This window comes from Apaloderma vittatum, unplaced genomic scaffold (assembly GCF_000703405.1).
Source record: "Apaloderma vittatum isolate BGI_N311 unplaced genomic scaffold, ASM70340v1 scaffold18874, whole genome shotgun sequence".
In the NCBI taxonomy this organism is placed as follows: Eukaryota; Metazoa; Chordata; class Aves; order Trogoniformes; family Trogonidae; genus Apaloderma; species Apaloderma vittatum.
The window spans coordinates 23632-44123 of NW_009713479.1; the positions used below are offsets into that span (position 1 = coordinate 23632).

The 20492-nt window shown below is 42.7% G+C and overlaps 1 protein-coding gene across 1 annotated transcript in view; it reads left to right on the forward strand.

Moving 5' to 3' along the window:
- Window positions 1-3586, forward strand: part of GAN (gigaxonin) — a 25538-nt gene extending 21952 nt beyond the window's left edge. The window contains exons 12-13 of the mRNA XM_009868410.1: window positions 2531-2640; window positions 3405-3586. Of these exons, the coding sequence (XP_009866712.1) occupies window positions 2531-2640; window positions 3405-3586 (292 nt within the window). The remainder of the gene's footprint in view (window positions 1-2530; window positions 2641-3404) is intronic.
- Window positions 3587-20492: the final 16906 nt, after the last annotated feature.

A 20492-nucleotide genomic window follows, 5' to 3' on the forward strand; every position in this document is an offset into this window, starting at 1 on the left:
TAACGTAATATGTGTAATGGGGAAGATTCTCCCATTCGATGTGCAGGAGTTTTTAATTAAAAGAAAGTGCTTATGCAAATGCAATGAGAAAACCAACTGGCTGACTGATGACACTGTCAGATGAGAGGAACGTGGAAAAGATTTTCATTTGTTCGTAGGCTTCCTTTCGCAGCTGGTGTGAGCTTGAGGTGACGTGTCTGGAATACATTGGTTCTGTATCACCTTTTTATTTATCTCCCACTCGGAAATAAAACGCTTGCTGTCCTGCTCATTGATTGCAACAGTGTGGATGGATTCATCTGTTTGTTTCACTTTTAAGACTGAAGAAAGTCAGGATTCCTTCCCCTTTTTAATTGGAGTGGAAGCGTGTTTCAGTTTCAGAGAAAAAGCTTACGGAGGTACCTGCCTTCCTCCTGTTACTCTTGGATTTGGTTCGAGTAGAACCATCCCAGGGAAGTACGCAAGAATTATGTTCCAAGAAGTGTTTCCAAATTTGTGAAGATTGTGAGTTTTTTGTCGTGGTGTTTTTTCCATGCTGCTCAAACAGCAGGCACAACCCTCACTAAGCTGGAGCTTAGTCAAATCCTGATGAAACGTGACCCCTTGCCCTTCCTGTCTTTGTTCCTTCCTAGTTTTAACTGCTAAAGCTGCTGTGAGCGTTCCTGAAAAGTTGTGCTGTTTTTTAAAGTATACACATTGAGAAAGGTTGAAAATGAATTTTCACTGGCAACTGCAGATACTTTAATATTGTTCTTTCCTGATGTGCAGTAGGAAAATACTTGAGTCCTGCACTGTTGTGTTTATTTTTATTTAAACCCCAAAATCTTGAGTATCTAGTGTAGACAAACCACTGAAATTCACGTGTTTTCAAAGCTCGAACTTGATGAGCAGCTAGACTACACCCATCTGATTTTGTTTTTTTCCTTTCTTCAACATGATCCTCTATTTACTATTTAAAAAAAAAAAAGAGGAGGAGGGGAACTGCAGTCTTCCTCCTGCCACTTACTCAGTTTTTGTAATTCTAGGTAACTTGGTGTTAAAAAGCAGTGAAAATACTGACTTCCTCTTCCCACAGTAAGGAAAGGAAGCTAGTGGAAGATGGCAAAAGGTTTTTTCTTCTGTAACAGAGTTTCTGAATCGATGTAGAGGACTTCTCCTTTTCTCTGTTCTCAGTTTATCCATCATTCTCTGTGACCACTACAAAGTCTTCCCTTGCTTTCTGCAGAGTCGTAATCCTTCAGTGTATAACACGGACAAAATAACAGATGTCTAATCCTTTCATTTGGCCTTTAAAAATTGATCTCTGTGTCCAAGATAATTGATATGTAGCAGCCTCTGCTTTGGGGCCAGAAGAGAGGCTTACTTGTGAATCATGAGTAAAGATAAGGGAGACTTTCCAAAGGTCAGCAGTATCTATGGGCATGGATCCAAACTTTTTTCCTCAAATTAAGCAGGTATGGCCATGGAAATACATGCCATGTTTTTCAAAGGTTTTTCAAACTTTCCTGTGCTCTGTAATTTTTTTTAATAAAAGATTTAGGAGCAGTCAGCTAAAATAACATGGATTTGTATGTCTTCAAGGTTGATAAACAGACTGTCACTGCATCTACAGCACCCTTTTGTAGAAATTTATTTCAGAGGTGTAGAGAAGACGCTGACAACTCTAGATAAATGAGGCATCTTTATAAGCCAGTGCCCCACGTGGGTGATGAGCACACGCTTACTTACCTGCCTTTCACCTGGTAGAAAGATCAGGCTGACGCAGTGTTGACGTGAGAGTATGCTTAAAGTGAACACAGGGGTCTTGTAACTGGAAAGTGATTGAAGAGAGCTTGATACATGGCCAGGAAGGTCTGTTTCAGTTCCAGGTAATGGATTTCTTTCCCAAAGTCCCTTCCCGTTCTGATTTCTGGTCTCCTATCCCTTGTTTAAAGTTAAGCATTGCCAAGCACGGCGTTCTTCTTACCAGACAGGAGGATTTCTTGTCCCTGCTAAAGTGCAGTTAAAGGAGTTGGGGAGTTACATGGGAGAAGGCACCACTTGATAAGAACCCCTTGCTGTATAGCAATTGGTTGTTTCCTCTGGTGTGGACTATCAAGACTTACATGCTCTCCTGAGTAGCGATTTTTAAGACAACAGTGCCTAAAATTTTCTCCCTAGGGAAAGTTGACTGGTGTAGCTTGTTGTAGAAGATACTCTCTTATATGCCTGCTCTCTTCCAGGTCACACTACGCGACTGCGCTAAGAATTTATTCCAGATTACACAGACAAGTGGAGCAATTCTGAAAAAAACAGTAATTTCAGGAGAATGTATCCTCAGCTTCCCAAACAGCAGTGCCAATTGCTTCTCCTGGCTAAGAAAAGCCAAGACTGTCCTGAACCAGACAATGTTGCCAATGATTTTTACCTAACAAATTAACTTGTACATTCTGCTTTTAGTTCAAAGTTGGCAGTTGCAAAAAGAACCTGGAATTCTTTTAATGTGCTCAATAAAAAATGCCTAACAGTGTGTTTATTATTATTTTTACAGATGGATTTATCTAAATGACCAGAACCTATGTATCCCAACTAGTTCTTCTTTCGTGTATGGAGCTGTGCCCATTGGAGCCAGCATATATGTGATTGGAGATCTGGATACAGGTCAGAATTAGAAATAATAAGCTCCTGTTGCTTTGTCTTCTTCCAGTCTTTTAAATACATAGCACTAATTAGACTGAATTTGTTTAGAATAAAACATTGGGACCATGTTCTGTTAAGTTACTGTTGTCTGCAGGGGAATTATGCTGGACGTAGAGAAAGGTCCAGGCTGGTTTTGTACGTTGGAGCCCTTCAGAAACAGATGCAGTGCTGTCAGCTTGTGGTTGATTAGCAGCCTGAAGATCAGGAAAGATCAAGACTCAGAGTATATTACTGTATTTGTCTAAATAGAAGAAGAAATGTTAATGCCCGAGGTTGTTTCTCCTGTCTTTGAAGCAGTAAGCGGGTGGTTCTGCTTTTTGGGGACATCGTCCAGGGTGCTGATAGCGGCTCTTAGCTCTAAATCCCAACCAAATACGTGCGTTCTAACAAATGGATTCAATACTCAGCTTTCAGCAGCTGGCCCTGTACTGTCAAAGGTATTTGGAAGACCACATGCTTTCCACAGCCATATCTACATACGTGAGTGTGTAGCAGGGCTTTCCACAAAATACAAAAGAGTAAAATTCCAGATGTGGCAGGTTTACGTAGGTAAGAAGTGTTGTAGTAGTGTCCTCTTGACAGTAATTTTGAGCATACATCCCGAATCGATGTGGGTTTCTGTGCCTGCTCTCCTTCACGTATCCTTGTTAGGGATAATTAAGTGTGGTGAGAGCTACAGGAAGTTTTTAAGCATTTTATCTTTTCTTGTGCATGTGCAAATTCAGGTACAAATTATGACTATGTTAGAGAATTTAAAAGAAGCACGGGGACCTGGCAGCGCACTAAACCACTATTTCCATCGGACCTCCGCCGTACCGGCTGCGCAGCTTTGCGGATTGCAAACTGCAAGCTCTTTCGACTGCAGCTTCAACAAGGGTTATTCCGCATCCGTGTACCTTCTCCGTGATCCGTATGCTGGCAGTGGAGGAGACTGGAAGAATTCTGCGCAGTCCACCATAATATAGCTCTATATAAAGGAAAAGCTGAGAAATTACAGCCGAAACTTACACTGTATGCTGTGCTTTGGTATGGTAACTGTTTTTGTTTTAAATGCTTAAAAAGCTTGAGTCTCAGTTCTTGTTTCAGGAACAAATAACTTAAGTATACATTAAAAAGAAGAGGGGGGGGAAATAAAAGGGGGGAACAAGGAAACACCTTCAGTTGTAACCATTTGGAGTTGAGGCCGTGTTATTGAAGGAGGTTTTTTGTGTCTGAAACCAGTGGGAATTGGTATTCCTTTGGCAAAGTTTATTGAAAAGCAAAATCAAAGAAAAGATTTAAGATGAGTTTCCCCTGAGGGGAACTGATAAGGATAAATGTGCTATCTTGGACTGGATAGCTGTAACACACAAGAAACTCTACTATAACCAACCTCCCTGGTGTACTGCAAAGACTTGTTGGACCGTGATGCCGTAGGAGACGTTGGTGGTTGCACCTTTTATTCCTAGTCCTTCCTCAGAAGTTAAGGTCTGTGCCTAAAAATGGTGGAGGTGTGTACATACGGTTTTTCATTCATTTGCAATGTTTTCATTCCTACAAATATTTTTAATATATTTAAAATGGACTAATCTGAAATGAATACAGTATACTACAGAGAAGTAGACTTTTTTCTACGCCGTCATTTGAATAGCCTGATGAACTGGTGTACGGAGGGTGCTGTGCATTTCTGGGTGGGCTTTGATGGCCGTTTCCTTGAGGCAAAAGAGGGAAACGGTGTTTGGAACAGGTAATGATAATTGCTGCTTTTGGGAAAAGACAACAAAACGTGACGAATTTAAAAAAAAAACAATAGCTTGTGTTCCTTTTTACTTCAGATTGCTGGCAGACTAAGAGTGGGTTTTAAGACGGAGGATTATGGAAAGGTGCATTTTATCTCTTTTAGAACAAACGGGGACTATGACAAGGATCTATTTGTTTTGCAGAAGATGTGATGTTTGGACTAAGTTAAGGGAAATTTGTACAGTGACTTTAAATTGGGATCAAAAGTTGATTTACTGATGATTTCCGTGTTAAGGTATAGTCTTGTTTACTGCTATCTGACTTTGAAAGCTGGGCTTCATGGTGTGGTGATAGTGAAGAATTTAGTGTCTTGCATTTTATTTCTTACTAGGTCTTGTTCACATCAGTAGCGATATTTAATTGACTTTTGTTTGTAGTCAAGATCAGCTGGTAGAACACTTTTACCTCAATTTTTGATTTCATTATTGTTGTGATGGGTGGGACGTAACCTGTATTTATTTAAAAGGAATAAAACAGGAGAGATGGAAACAGAAATAAGACCTCCTGCCCCTCAGAAAAAAAAAAAGACGCTTTGTGTAACCAGTATTATAACTAGGTACAATACTTTCCACTCTGCAACTTTGTGGACCTCAGACAAGCCAATCTCTGCCCTCAGTTGTGTTAGTGTAAACCTTTGTCATCTATATTGAATCATCTTAAATTCACTGAAATAAAAATCCCAACTAGTACAAAGTAGTTATATTTTGCTAAATATTCCTTGAAGAGACATTCTGAAACTTAATTTCTGCTCAGTCCTTCCATGACACAGATGTGTGATTGGAATTACTCTGAGCAAAGAGGTGAGGGGGGGGGGAAAACCCAAGAGGGCAGCAGCCAATTCACTGACCATTATTTATTTTTATTTTATTTTTTACAATGCTGAAGTGCTGCAAAACTTGAACTATATACATCAGTTTTCTGACCTATATTAGTTGGCATATTAAAAAGTTTATATATTTATGCATTGCAGTAAACTTGATGTGTGTGTATATATATATATATGTCTTTAGATTTTAAATTTATATATAATGCTTTACTACAGAAATGTGAACCACTATTTCCATCCTTGGTTGTCTTGTGAAATAAATCAAGTGCTGTTAGTTTTTCCCTTTTTTGAAAATCTTAACATTGTTCAATTTTTTATTTTTTTAGACAAAGTGCCAAGATCCCGTATTCAAAAGTGATGAATGTTCTTAAGTATGTATTACACTTTTGAGCTCAGTTTTCCAAGTGACTTAGGAAACTTTTGAAAATGTTATTCAGAATATTGCGCGCTGCTATCTCTTGAGTCCCCATAGCTTCCCTGTACACTTGAGGGCATTCAACATCCAGAAAACCTACATAATAAATGCACATAATAAATCCAAATCATGTATACTCTAGCAGTGTTTTGCAGTTAAAGTTACTGAACCAAATGTTTACACTTAAAGTAGGATTAACAGTAGGTATTCTTACTTTTCTTTTTTTTTCCATAAATGAAACAAATCTACTGGTAATTGGAGCGTAGTCTGAACGCATTCGGTGAGTTTTGACCAAGAAGTTTAAGCCTTTTCACCTGAAACAGTTATAAACTTAATTCCTTAGCAGATGTGTACTGCTGTCACTTTTGGCGCAGCTGGCAGCCAGGGACCAAGTCTCTGGGGACGTCTCCTGGAGTTTCGGGAGTGTGTTCAAGCCGAAGACTTAAGCGCTCCTGAGATCTCAAAAATTAGTTCCTTGCCCTTGCTTCAAGGGAACGGGGATCATTCCCCATCTGCGCTGTCTGGGGCCAGTCGAGGAGATGTTCTAGCCTCTCTGTGCCTGTGGAAGAAAAGGGTCTGGCATGTGTCCGTCTGTCTGTCCGCTTCTCATCTGCAAGCCTGGTGATGAGCGCATCTCTTGAGATGTATCGTAACCAGCTTTGATTGCTTCCCAGTCTGGAGCCAGGCTCGGAAGCCAAGGCTCTCCTTTCTCCAGGGAGAGCCTGGTTGCATGGGTGTTGGTGTGTGAGAGAGGGATAGCTGACCTCCGACTTGTCTTGGGAAAGAGATGGTCAACCACAGTAGGGAGGGGAGGCTTTGATACCCGAGGTGCTGAGTGCAGGGAGGTCACCGGTTTCCTGAGCCTGTTGAACAGCTATAGAGTGAACTGGATTCCCTGGTACGTGCCACCCCAGCTGTCCCTGCCTTCCTGGCAGCTGTGTACCCTGCCTGTGGTGGCTGAGAAACAGTTTGCAGTCCGGAGGCCTTAGGTGGTTTGGCAGTTTATGACACAGTAACCTTAATTCCTTCCAGCTTGTGAATCGGCACTCAAAACCTGCCGGCTCCGCTGCAGTTGACTTTTTCAGTGATTTTCTTAGTCAACTGTCGGTGCAGTTTTCTGGTTTCCAAGCATCAGGTTTTTAGGCATCTTCCTTCCTGATGTCCCAAACCAGGTGCTTCGCTGGGGTCGAGAGCTGATCACAGCATTGAAAATGCTTTGAGACCGATGTCTGTATTGCTGAAGAGTGCTGCTGAGCCGGTGCCCGCCGCACCTCGCATCGGGGCCGGGTCCTTGGGTTCAGCTCTTGGACAGTTGGTTGCATCTTGTCAAGCTCAGCACAATCCCAAATGAGGACTGACTAGGGCTTGAGTGACTTGGGTCAGGCCTATGTGTCCTGTCCTTTCCCCTGCCATGGAGTTGGGCAAACCCCAGCCATTGTAATCATAAAATCACCAAATATGGGGTACGTGTTGTGGAAGATGGGGGTAGTGGTGGCTTTTTTTTCCTCCCTTCGCTCCACCTCTTACCACAGTTCCCCCCCTAAAAATTTTTCCCTTCCTTTTTTCAGGTTATTTTTTGAAAAACTCTGAAATTGCTATTTAAGAGTAAAATCAAAAGTTTGAGTGTACAAATGGGGAAAAAGAGATAATACTATAAGCACACAACAGTGTCTTTTGTGCTTGTTTTACACGTCTAGTCTTGTGTCTGCTCCACACAGCAGAACGCATGATGGCAGAGGCAAAGGTGTAAAGTGCTGTTGCCCTCATAAAATCAATCTCCTGGGTTCTTAGGGAGGCACACGCCTGCCCTTGTCTCTGTTCATCATGTGGCCTTCGGAGATGCTCGTGTTCCTAAGGAGTCAGTGTTGGATTTCAAATTCTCATTCATTCTGTTCTTGTAACCTGAAAAAGAGGCATCCCGAGGAACCTTCTGCTTTGTTACACCGCAGCAAGGTCTGCCTGTCCTCACATGTTTTATCAGCTATTCCTTAAGTTCTAGTAATTGTGAAAATGCTGTATCAGCTCAGCTCTTCCTGGTGAAGTGTCTTTCCGTAGCTTTACCTCATCTTCAAACTGAAGGCAAATCAAGGTGAGATTACTTAAGAAGATAGCGGTGAATTTACAAAATCGCCCCACTAACTGTGGGCAGGCTCTGCCCGCTTTACTTTTCACTGCACAAAACTCGCACATCACACAGCCGGCTTCTGAGGTGGAGTTCTTGCTGAAAATCTTTTTGTTTTCTATCAGAGCTGCTGAAGCGCCTGGCTTGGTCTATAACCTCCCGTTCCAGAAAACACCAGGCGGCTTAATTTCTTTATTGCAATAGGTCTTGTGCCTGCGTGACCTGGTAAATGCACAAGTACAGAAGTGAGGGGTTTAGGGAGTGTTTTTTCGGTTTGAGCTGCAGTTTCTCTGGCTGGTTCCATAAACACCGTGGCTGCACAACATGCACGAGTTCTGGGAGCCCTGTGTGCCACGCAAAGTGCAGGATGCAATAACAAATGCAAGTTGTTACAAGTGCCAAACTTTTGGTTTCCTCTGTAAATAAGAATAATTTAATGGTTCTATTAAAATACAGAGATGCTTAAAATTCACTGTGTTCCAACAAAGAGCAGTGCTTCCTTTGCTGTTGTTTTAAATGAATGCTATTTAAAACATTATAAATATTTTCTTTTTTTAATACTCTTCTGCAGGTTTGTGTTACTCTTCACAGCTGCCTTGAGACATCACTCAGTGTGATGCACATGGACACTTTGCTCTCTAGCAGAGCACGAGTGCCATGCAAGTATACAGTAAACGGCAGCTGACAAGTTTTATTATTTAAAATTATAAAACCTTAGATACAGTGCCATTTTCTGGAATTAATCTTGCCTGCAGAAGGAAAGCTGTGTGTCGGGAAGTGTGACGATACCCAGGGACACAGGCGTACTGATGGTGGTCTCTAAGGTGTGCTCTGGTGCCACTCCCAGCGATGCTTTCCAAGGGGTTATTTAATTTGGGGTATGGATCCTTTCTGCCTCCAATGTTAGCACTGAGGTTTGGGAGCTTGTGTTCTCTTAACCCTTTGGAGTATTTAAACAGCTTCTTCAGGTTGGTGGGAGGGGCGTTAATTATATATACGTTTGTTTTGGAGTTAGAGGCTCCTATTTCCGTCTTAACTTTCCTTTCCCCGTTAAGGATCGAGCACAGGCCTGCCTTTCAGCCGTCAGTGCTGCAGCCGTTTGACATTTGCCATTTTCTTTTGCTCTTCCTTGTTTCTTATCGGAGCTGAGAGCTGTGTCAGTGGGGTTTGTGCTTCCCTGGCACACAGCTCGTGAGAGGAGAGCGAAGAGATCTGTCTCATCACTGAAGATGAGGAGGGTGAGCCGGTAAAAGCTGCCTTGGAGATACCACTGTAAAGCCTGTGAGCTTTGGGTGAAACACCGCCCGTGTTCTGTAGGGGTCACATCTGTGTGCTCTGAAGTTACTGATAGGTTGGGCACCTGCTCTCCAGCATCCTTGCGGGTTTTGGTTGGGTTTTTTGATTTGATCGGGTTTTGGGGGGGTTGTTTTGTGTTGTTTTGGGATGGTGGTGTTTGGGTTTCTTTTTCTGGGAAACTCCTTACTGTAGGAGGGGTTGCAGCCAGGCTTTAAGGTGACGTCTCTGATCAGCTCTGCCCTGTGTGACTTTGCAATCTAACTGCAATTATACTCGAATAATCAGTTCTCTCAAATTTTGTCTGACAGGTAAGCTAAAAAACAAAAAATAGACTAAGGCCATGCCAAGTGCCTAACTAGATAAATACCTGCTAAAAAGCGTTAAGGGGAATAGGAGAATTAAGCTATAAACTGCTACCAACGAGTGATTGATTATGTTATGAATTTATTGGTGATAGAAAGATATATTTTTTAAATGGCTTATTCTAGGTAGCTGCTTATTAGTTATGAAAACAATTAAAATACATAAAGGGTTTGTTTAGAATAATATTTGAAAGCTATTTGAAATAATCTATTGAAATGTCTTGAAAAATGAGCTGGAAAATTGTAGCTTCTCAATGTAAAAGGCTAAATCTTGATGCCCAGTGTTTTTTGCAAGGTTTCATGTGAATAATGAACACCTGCTAGAGCCCGTCAGTAAATGAACATGCTCAATGCCATTGCCTACCTGTGCCCTTGATTTTTCATAATGAAATGAGACTGTACTGAGCCCTTGTAAAAGCTGATGGATCTAATTACTATAATAAGATAGAAAGGAAGCATCACCAGTGTAAGTAACATTATTCTACTGGTAAAACATGAAAGTTAATTTTTTTGTTTAATACTAGGTGCTTTTGAATCACCACTTAATGCCCTTGGCTTATTGTTTATTCTTTGTCTTTCCTCTTTCCCTTCTTTTCACTTAATACTAAGACATCCTCTGTTTCTGTCAAGGGCAAATTTCTCTAATCTGTAGTTCTAGAGCCAGTCAGAGCGTGAAAGATACCTTTTAAGCAGGCTGTACAGTGCAGGGCTTTTATGAGTATAATTTTGATGCATTCTGTTAGCATGCTGTCACCAGTACTGATTTCAGAATAAACAAAAACCTGGGGAACATTAGTGTACCTGGGGAAAGCAAGAGCCATTTTGGGAAAATCTAAATTTCAGCATGCTACAAAAACTTTATCCCTGGCTGTTCTTGAGATTCTCGCCTCAGTGATCTTGTGTGCTAAAGCTTCGGCTGGGCAGCATCTGTCTTACTAATTTACACACGATAGCAGGAAAGTATTATCATCCTTGTTGCTTGTTCTGCTATTTTTAGGTCTTAAAAAGCAAAGCCTGCGTAATTACTAGAGTAGGTAAACCAGTACACGGGGGTGTCTGGCAAGGTGAACAAGTTGAACAAAGCTGATGTTCTTAAAACGCTTGTTAAAGTTTCTGAAGGGAAACCAAGGATTACCCTCTGAAGAAATAGTTTCAAACTCTTTCAGGAACTAGTCTTAAACTAGTCCAAAGCAGTCTTGGATTGCTTAGAGAAACCAGGTTCTGTTCTAGCTTTTGTTTGTTTGGGGAAACAGCTGCTAAATCAATTTTAAGCTGCTTTTTTTTTTTTTAATTCCCCTCCATGACTTCCGAAACCTAATGATTTGCTTCTTGTAACTGAAGCTTTTTTTATTTAGGGGACTGAGACTGTATTTTGCAATGTACGGTGAGTATTCTGTTGTGTCTTAGTTTAATCGATGTAAGCAGCAAGCTCTGTTCTGGTGGACTCCAGAAGGCAGCGTTGCAGTGTTAAAGGGGAGGAGGAAGATTTGCCTTATGCTACTTACGTATCTCCGTATTCATGGCCTTGCTGTGTGTACCCGATGGGGCAAGAGGCAGATTTTTGGCACAGAGCTCGTGTAACTGCCCCTCCTTGCTGCCCTCGGTGTTTGGGAACGTGGCTGGGCCGTTGCCCAGCTGCCGGCATGGCGAGTGCCGGAGAGGACTCGAGGTGGGGGCCGGCGGAGAGTTGCCCCTGAAGCGCTGTCGAACCAGCAGAAGCAGATTTCTGGGTGTGCCTCACGCACAGTGCTACTTTCTGGTCTCGGCTCTTTGGCCTTTTGCTCTTACTGACAGGATTTCACTTGTGCTTGCCCCAAGTTCACTTCTGAAGGTGGTGCTTTTGCCGCTGATCCCTAGGGAGGGCTCCTGTGCGATGGAGAGCGCCCACCCACGCTTGTTCTCTCAGCGTGCTGGCTTTCTGCGCGTGTCCGCGTCCTTTAACTCCGCTTGGTGGATGTGGGGAGAGTGCTTAATCCACGATGGAGTGACTTTTCGTCAAGCTTGTAAAACCACATCGGCAGAGCAGAGCTCACCCAAGCATCCCGAGCCATCCAGCAGGTGGAAGGGGTGTAGCTCACGCCCGTGTGTGTTCCTTGTGGCTGGAAGTCTGCTGCCTTGTCCCTGGGGTAAAGCCCCTATTCCCAGCTACCTCATTTTTTTTTTTCCTTTGCACTTTGTCAAATCTTTTTTGTTTTGGTTTAAATTGCATTTTGTCCTTCAAGAAAAAACTAAAAGCAGACGAGAAGCAGGGCAGAATGATGCCATTGTCCAAGGACAGTTTACTTTAATTTCATTTTAAATGCATGTTTCTGTACAAAAAGATCAAGGCTGACCTGCAGCTGCTGTAAAAAGTAAATAAAAAAATCATATTACTTGAAAGTAACTATTATACTTGTAAATGAGGGAAGCAGCTGAAAGACTGTCCTGACAATTTTTAAATAGGAAAAAAATCTGTTTAAAAACTAGAAGTCACAACTCTTTTCAGGACAGATCAGCTTAGTTTTCTCTCTACTCTGCACTGTTTTGCCTGTGAACCTGATCCATTGTCTCAATAGAGAGAATCACTGATTCTTCTGTAATGTCTAATCTGGATATTTTTTTCCATGGAATTCTGCATTTACTTACTTCAGAGGAAAAACTGTCCAAATAAATACTGACCTTCCATACCTGATATTATATATTTGCCTGTTTCTTTGGTATCTTCAAGTATGCAGGGTGTTGCTTAGCTTGAAAAAAGTTTATTTTTTTTTTTTACAAAAAAAAAATACAGAGTGTTTCCTTCTGCTTCTAAAGGTGCTATTTTGACACTTCTGAATTCCTTACACTGTGCTCGACTTCTTAAAGTACCAATGTAAGCTGATAATCAGCTCCTGTTTGTTCGCTGGTTGGTTTTTTGAGTACTCAGTCCTGTTTTTAGAAAACATCCCTTTTCATAAAGACAGCTTCCAAACTGTCAAGGGCCTTAATACAAAACGTGATAGGAGAAGACCACCTTTTTCTTTGTAAAGGCAAGACCAAGAAATGCTTCATGGGGAACATTTTCCTCTAAAATGTTAAGTAGCGGCTGGTATTTGAATGAAGTGTAGCAAACATTTTGCTGGCACAGACTGTCGGGATGAAACAAGGAGCTCGTGGTGTCTCTGTCGGCTCTACCTATGAGCTGCTAATTCCAGAGCTTTTGATTGCCGTCGTGGGGGGCTGGTTAGCTCAGTGGTTTGAGCGCGGTGCTGACAACAATGACCAACACCAAGATCGCGGGTTCGATTCCCGCTCGGTCCCCATGTGTTGCCAGGTCTAGTCGAGAGGTGGCGTCCCTGCCCAAAACAGGGAGGTTGAACTAGATGATCTCTAAGGTCCCTTCCAGCCTAGGCCATTCTATGATTCTGTGATAAATCTTAATCTTCTCGGGCTCGGTCCCAGGACTGACTGCACATTGTTCCCTGGGTGTATGGGACACGCTGACCTTCTGGCTGTCGGAACATCTGGATGTTGGGCCAGATGTGGGTTTTGCCCCAGATCTCACCTGTTCAGCCCTTGTTTTGGTGGCTGGCAAGGTGTGTTCACTCTGGAGGGTTTAGCCACCTGGTCCCGTATCTGGTCAGGAGGTAGAAGGAGAGAAGCTACTGACTTGCCCTGGCTAGAGTGATGGTAGAGCTTTGAGGGAAAAGGTTCTTGTAGATGCAAGCCATGGAGTAGAGAGCTGTATTTTAGTCCTCTGTAGGAACTTTTTGTTTAGTCCTTATTGTGCTGTCTTTAATCCATATCATCAGTTCAGTTTAGGGATTTGGTAACTTAACACTTAATTCTGTGGAGGACATGAAAAAATCAGGCTCCTGCCCTGCCCGAAGCAGCAGGAGAGGTCAGAGGCTGATGCTTGAGCTTGTCCCATTTCCAGACGCCATGTTACTGCCTTTCTGTAGGCTTCACGGTCCCAGTGGTGTGGCAGTTCTCAGCGTGGCTCTAAGGGCCCTTTAGCCTTTTGAAAAGGCTCCAGAGACTGCCTTGTCCTTCTCCTAGGTCATATGTCAGGTGCTGCTCTCTGCACCATCTGAACTTGTCCAGGCACCACGGGCCGGTGGCCTTTGTGAGGAGTGTCTGTTGCCAGGACTGTGCACAGTCTGCGCCCTGGCCGCATGGGTAAGGATGGGTCTACCCTGTCCCTTACCTAAGGGTAAGATATAGACGTTTACAGGCTGAGTGTTATAGGAGATCTAATATTTTGCATTTGCTGTATTTAAATCTGGAAATATTGCGGGTTCTGGAACTCTTTCTGCAGGGTGGAACAGCAAGTATCGGCCTAAACTGGAGAGCTCCTGGCCACCTGTTTTTCCCCACCTGTTTTTTGTTTGAGAGAACAAATATGTAACTGCTTCCCACTTTGTATGCTTGCTGTTTAATAATCCAAAGTGGGACCTTGACAGGCTAAGACTGTGTTAATTTTATCTTCAAAAAGAAGCAGCAAAACTTCTTCGTGCTAGATGCTGTACCTTCATTTCTGAGTACCATGAATCTTGTAGAATGGGGCTAAGGAATTGAAATACATATTGTGTAAATAAAGACTAATATGCTCAGTCAACTTTGTACTGTACGATATTCTATTTTAGTGGAAGAGAATGAAATAACTACACTGATGAATCCGATTTATGATATTTGTATTCCGTGAGCCAAGTAACAGGAGGGTGTTGCACCACATTGCTGCTGCTCTCATAAAGGTTCAGCGTTCTGTCAAATGTAACATCTTGATGATTACTGGGATATTGTCAGAATATATTGCCACTTCCTCTACAAAAAAAGATGTGTCAATGTGGTGTGGTAGAAACACTCACCTGGTTGTTTACCATTGCTGGCGTGCACCTTGTGAGCAAGATTTGTTCCTGTTGACCTCTGTGTTACGGAGCTGTTTACTGTTTCAGGCTTTTTATGTGCATACGTTTTCTGTGGGTCCTGTGCTTTGTTTGGGAATGGTGTTTTTTCCTTGTTTATGTGCCCACCCCAAAATCTTCCTGTGCCACTTTAGAAATGAATCCATGAATCGCTTGGGGATTGTTTTGGAATGCTCTGACCTGAGTATGTTGAGTTACCCCTGTTAAAAACAGGGGAAAGTAAGACGTAAACGCTCTTTGGCCTCAGTCAAACTATGCAATACAGCACACCAGAGAGCTGGATTCCTTGTGATGCAGAAGATGAGTGGCTCTTGCGTCCTTCCAAATCCAGTCCTTGGTCCAAGGTTAGGAGAGCTTGTACTCAATGGCTGCCCGAGAATCTTGTATCAACTCTTGCTTACTGGTTTTCCTCCTTCCCCCTCAGCTCGCCGTCGGTTTGTGAGGTGTTTTGACTGAGTGACGTGCTGTGGCAGTATGTCCCTGTCCCTCCTGTCAGGCTTGTGTTGGTGTCAGTCGGAGCTCCTCTTGTAAACTCACCAGTGCAGCTTACTCACTGGAGTAAGTTAGGGGCCCCTGCACAACGTTAGCATCTCATTGCTCTCGAGCGTGTCAGGCATTTTGGGTTTGCGGTGCCCCTCCAGGTAGATGTAGGTCTTGCGTTTCTGTTCCGGTGTTGCTCAAACGTTGTTCAGTGCTTACGGTGAAGAATACCTGTGATGTCTCAGGTTCAGTCCAAGTTACGTTTTCATTTCCACCGCTTGTGTGTGTGTGTTTGAGTTGATTTTGCTGCTTCCGTGGTAATTCAGGGATAAATGCCCATGTGGTCAGGACTGCTGGGAAAGGTTCTTTGTTCTCCCATTGTTTCATTTTTCCAGTGAAGTTTTGTTCCTTGTGTTCCTCTTGTTCCCCCTATTAAATACTAATAAAACCGGTACTGTTTTCCCCTGGTTCCACACCCCGTGAGTAGCTCTTCTCTACCAGTTGATCATGTCTTTTCACCTTCTTGTGCCGCCTTTCCAAGTAGTTCACCTGTATCTGTCACTCCCTTAACCCGGCTGGTTCTGCTTCTCCTTCCTAACTCCATTTACTGTCTTATCTTTAATTCAGGTTAACCTTATTTCTCTGATTTCAAAAAGGGATTTCGGTGCATAACACGGGAGACAAACGGAAAATCTCTGTGTAGGTGTCTCTCTGTGTTCATTCCCTCCCCAGCACAAACGGTGTAAGGGGTTCGGCCTCTTCAATTCCTAAACCCCGGGTTTTCTTAGTGCTAGGCAGAACAAAGTCTGAAGACGTTTCTTATTTCTTTTGGTGACTGAAAATATTGGGGGGTTTTCTTCTTTGAAAGTAGCCGCTGCGGGTAAGCAGCTGGCATGCAAGAGGGTTATTATGCTTCCATATTCAGTATTTTTAATTGAGGAACAAATAATTTATTTTTGGGAAAAATGTAAATTTTTTTGTATTTGTATGTCCAAGTGGCCTTTATAGGAAAAGCACATAAATACTTAGATTAGAATTGCTTAGTTGTGTAATTTTAGTGGGGATTTTTGTATTGACAGGGTTTCTATGCATTTTTTCAAAATATACTTGCTGTTTTGTGTTTAGAATTATTGGAGATATTTTTTAAAAACGTGTATTACCGCATTTTCCATGGTTGATCCCTTTACTATCATTCCTTTTGAATACTACAGGAATTTTAATTAACCCTGTTAGTTAATTTTCCCCCACAAATATTTGCATTAAGTCAATACAATGAGTTAAAGCATGGGTATGTAGCTTTAAGGGAATAAGCCTAGTAGTGTAGCTTAATTACAGAGGGATCTTTTAGGAGAAGGGCAGTACGCAGTGTTTCAATTGCACTTAAAAGACTAAATTAGCAAATTAAGTTTTTTGCTGTACCTCACTGGGATATTCTTAACACTGTTTCCATCCTATGTTGTTTACACTTGAGCATTATTTAAACATGTACTCTTTGTGCAGTGTGCAACTCTCCTTCTTCTGTCAGGGTAACACCGGTGTTAACAGATAGGAAAAGCTGTGGAAGTGTGTGGTATCCTAATGGGAGTGACATGGGTTTGGGGGAGGGAGGAGAGGAAAGTTAGATCCATTAGTGTATTTTTCCGTTTAATTACGTGCACATTTTCACCTTAGCTGAGACTAACTGAAATTGAATTGTAAGTAAAATTTGTAGTTTTGGGGGTGGGGGGGGACAAGGGGTTTGCAGAACTGCAGGCAAAAATACCTTTTAGTTGCACTGCAGTGCAATTGCCTTGACTGCCTGTGCAAAGTATAACCCCAGTTTGATACATCAGACCCTTCTGTTATTGCTCTGATTTCACTTTCTCGAGGTGTTACTGTAAAGCTTGTTAAGTAGAACCTTTCTGGGAATGTTTAACTGACATGTCAGTTTTCTCATTTTATGTTTGCATTTTAGTTCTTCTTGTTCTTTCTGTTTTGTAAGACATCCCCCACATCATTCATAGGTGAGTTTAAGTGCAAGCTTTTAGGTGTAGAAACAAATGAACATTGCATGTAACCGTGTATTCTCATAATTGAAGAAAAATGTGCAATTTTAATGGCACTTTGACCTGTTGCTGAAACACTGGGGTTTGCAGTGGAACAAACTCTCAACAATTTGAAAGCACTCTGTGTCTACATTAGATGTCTTGAAAGAAAAAGTTAGTGACTCCAATTGTACCCACAGATAATTTGGTGTTCTTTTTTTTCTAAAGAGCTGTACAATTTGTTATTAGAATAATACATATTTCTTGGTTTACTTTAGTTGCTGTCAATTGCCCAGTGCAGAGTCTGGTCCACCTCCATCCATTTGTTTTCATGGAGTAGTTGCACATCAAATGGTAACAGCAGAGCAGGAAAGCTGTTTGGTTACTTACCAGTAAGCTGCCTCGCAGAATTGCTTGGTGGCTCTCACACGATAGGAAAAGGGACACGAGGATTTTCCTGGATTAAGTAGCACTCGCTTCATTTACGTGTTCAGTATAACGTTGGGTGGCTAAAGGGAGGTTCCCTTTTTAAAGTATTTGACTTGTGCTTTGGGGACTTAGTTACCACTGTGCAAATTGTGCTGTAATATTGTACCAAGGATCAGTGAAAGTGTTTTATCTTTTTTAATGTCGTTTGTATTTGACCGGGTTTTATAAGTGTAAGAAAACAGAGTGTTGTATTTTGATCTGAAATTTGCGTATGGTAAAAGTAACTTTGCTTTATGTATTGGAGGTTTGTTCAGAACTTGAATTATTTTATAGAAGGGTGCAGACCAAAATTAATTGTCTTAAAGGTGTTTAATAAACTAACCAAATAAAACATTGATGGTTTGAAAACTTGTTAACTGCTCTTTATGCTTTTTCTTTCTATTTTTAAAAGATTCTCTCTCAAGGTCCTATAAAAATGAGAAAAAAACCCTCTAGTAGTAGATTTATAAATACCATCTCCCATGAGTTATCTGTTTTATTATTAAACGTTCCTACATGCCAGAATTTTAAGCAAAGGGGAAAACCCAAAGGAAACAAACGGAGGAGGAGAGGCTAAGGAAACACGGGGAGGCGGGAGCAGTCTCTCTTCGGCTCTGCCTGGGCAGTAAATGCTCGCGGCTGTGGGGCCTTTGGTGTTGGCCGCTCCAGGGGAAAGGGGAGTGGGAAGGAACTTCTGCTCACCTGTAAAAGCTCTCACAGTGGTTTGAAGGTCTCCATTCTCCCCTGCAGTCACCTTCGCTCATCCTCTTCACAAATACTCCTGCTTTCATGTGACCTTTAAAAGCAGAGGAGAAAAATATGTGAAGCGTAACTGCTCCCAAGGGTGGGTACTAACAGCTCATTCCAGAGCTGCCAGATATTTGACGACCCTCGGTTGCGCCATGGCGTGTGTGCGTAACTTCTTCACGTTCAGAGATCTGGACTTTTTTAAGATATGAAGCAGCTGCAACTCACATTAAGCCATTGGCTTCCTTCATGCCGTCTTTAGTGTGAGGGTGCTGGAGCCCTGGCACAGGCTGCCCAGAGAGGTTGTGGAGTCTTCTCTGGAGACTTTCAAGACCACCTGGACGCGTTCCTGTGTGACCTGCCCTAGGGGATCCTGCTCTGGCAGAGGGGTTGGACTGGGTGATCCCTAGAGGCCCCTTCCAACCCCCAACACTCTGTGATTCTATGGTTCTCCTTGTACTGATGTCCCGGCCGTTGCTTCTGCCGGTGCTGCCTCTGCTCAGGCAGAAGAGCCAGAGCAAGGGCTTTTGGCTGTTAGGAGGGACAGCGTTATCCGTGTTTATAGGGAGTGCAACAGCAGCAAGGAACACAGCCACTGCACTAGTCCTGTACCTTTTCATCTTCAGGCAGTTACAGAATTTCACCCAGCGCTCTGTCTACCTTTTCTTAAAGAAAAGGACGTTGAAGCAAGGCCAAATGTGAGGTGGGGGTCAAGGAGAAGTTGAAGTTTGGGATAGCTCAGACATGGAGAGTGAAGGCAATACCACAGCTTCAAAGCAGAGTTGCAAACTGAGTGCTGTAAACACATGTTCTAAAATAGATGGTATTAGGATGGAGAGGTGGGTATTTGCTCAATAAAACCCTTTTCTTACTTATTTCAGCAGCCCTACCATGAGAAGCGCAGGTCCCGAACTGCCAGCCAGTTTGGTGCGGAGAGCCTGAGGCTGCCAGTGTAAACACCGGCTCACGATAGGGAATCTCGTGTTGATTTACCCTTGTTGCTGGTGTTCCCATGGTTATGGTTGCGTAGATGGGCTCTGCCATATCTCCCCTGTCTTACTGAGTCTTGGAAACAAAGACAGGAGGGTGAACTTGGATTTATCTTTATTCCACAACCTGGAATCCTAACAGAAAGGGAAGAGGGCTGCTGCCTGGTTTCCTTTACCTTTTATGCACAAAGGAGATAAAATTTTAAGTTTCCATTTCTTTCTCTTTTTATCCTCTCAATTTCGTTTTATAAAAGACCACAGAAGAAATCAAGAAATGGTTCCTTATACAGAATTTTCAGCTGAGGCTCTCAACGCCTGGGAGCCAAGGCCTCCCTGTGCCTTCTTAATTGCAAGGTACATGCCAAGAATGCTATGTATTGAGATTGCACAACAGGAGGTGTGACTTCTGTGATGTCTGTGCCACAGGGAATCACAGTTGTCCACGAGCTTCTGTCTCAGCCTCTGAGGAGAGTCTCCTGCCATTTTTTTCCCAGCAGGAACGTGCGACGAGAGGCGATGCGGTGGCAAAGGCTCCCTGTGGATCAGAGCTGCTGTGGAGGTATCTTTCGTGCGAGAGCAGCCCTGGCTTTGTTGAGCCAGACGCTTGCCGGGGCCTCCTTGGTGAGAGGTGACATCCATGTCCTTTGCAGAGGCCAGGTCTCACAGCAGGCTTTCACTAGGCTGAGTTTTCCAGGTGAAGAAGATGAGAAGTTTTTCAGAGCAGGTAACTGGCTCCTGGTCTCCAGAATCTCAAATCAAGCAGGGAGCCCTGCTTGTTGCTAAGTCAAGCCCTTGGGCACAACGATCACTGGAAGCAGTAAAACTAGCTAAAGAATTAATTGCTGTTCAGAATTCAATATGACCCTTTACTTTTTGTCTGGAATCCGCTGTAAAGCCAGAGTCAAAAAAATTAACGCAGTCCTGGGAAAGTTGCAAGTCATTTGAAATGAATGTTGTCACCACTCAACAGATTTTGCTGCTGCAGGTGAAGCCTGCAGCAGGATCAGACCTATTCATTTTGCTTTTTCTCCAGTCTATTTGGATGCACACAGGTCACGTGTGGCCTCTAAGGAACTGTGAACCCCAACACCATAGGCTGGGCTGAAGGAGTTGGCTAATGGAGAATTTACGGTAAGAGCAAAATGTATTTTTAACCACCAGGATATGCTTATCGTCAGGAAAGGGCAAGCAGTGCTCCTATCTCTCCAGGGAAGGGGAAGTGTTGAGCGTGACTTTAGTTTTTTCCAACTCCTTTCTAAACTCTGAAAGGTTTTTTTTTTTCTTGCTGAGACATGTCATTGGATTAAATCAGGGAGTCAAATAGACATCAATCCTAGGTCACAGGTGAAAAATATTAAATGCCGGGCATGCAGTGTTTTTCCATTGCATATGATGTACGTTCAGGAAAGACCTGTGGAAAGA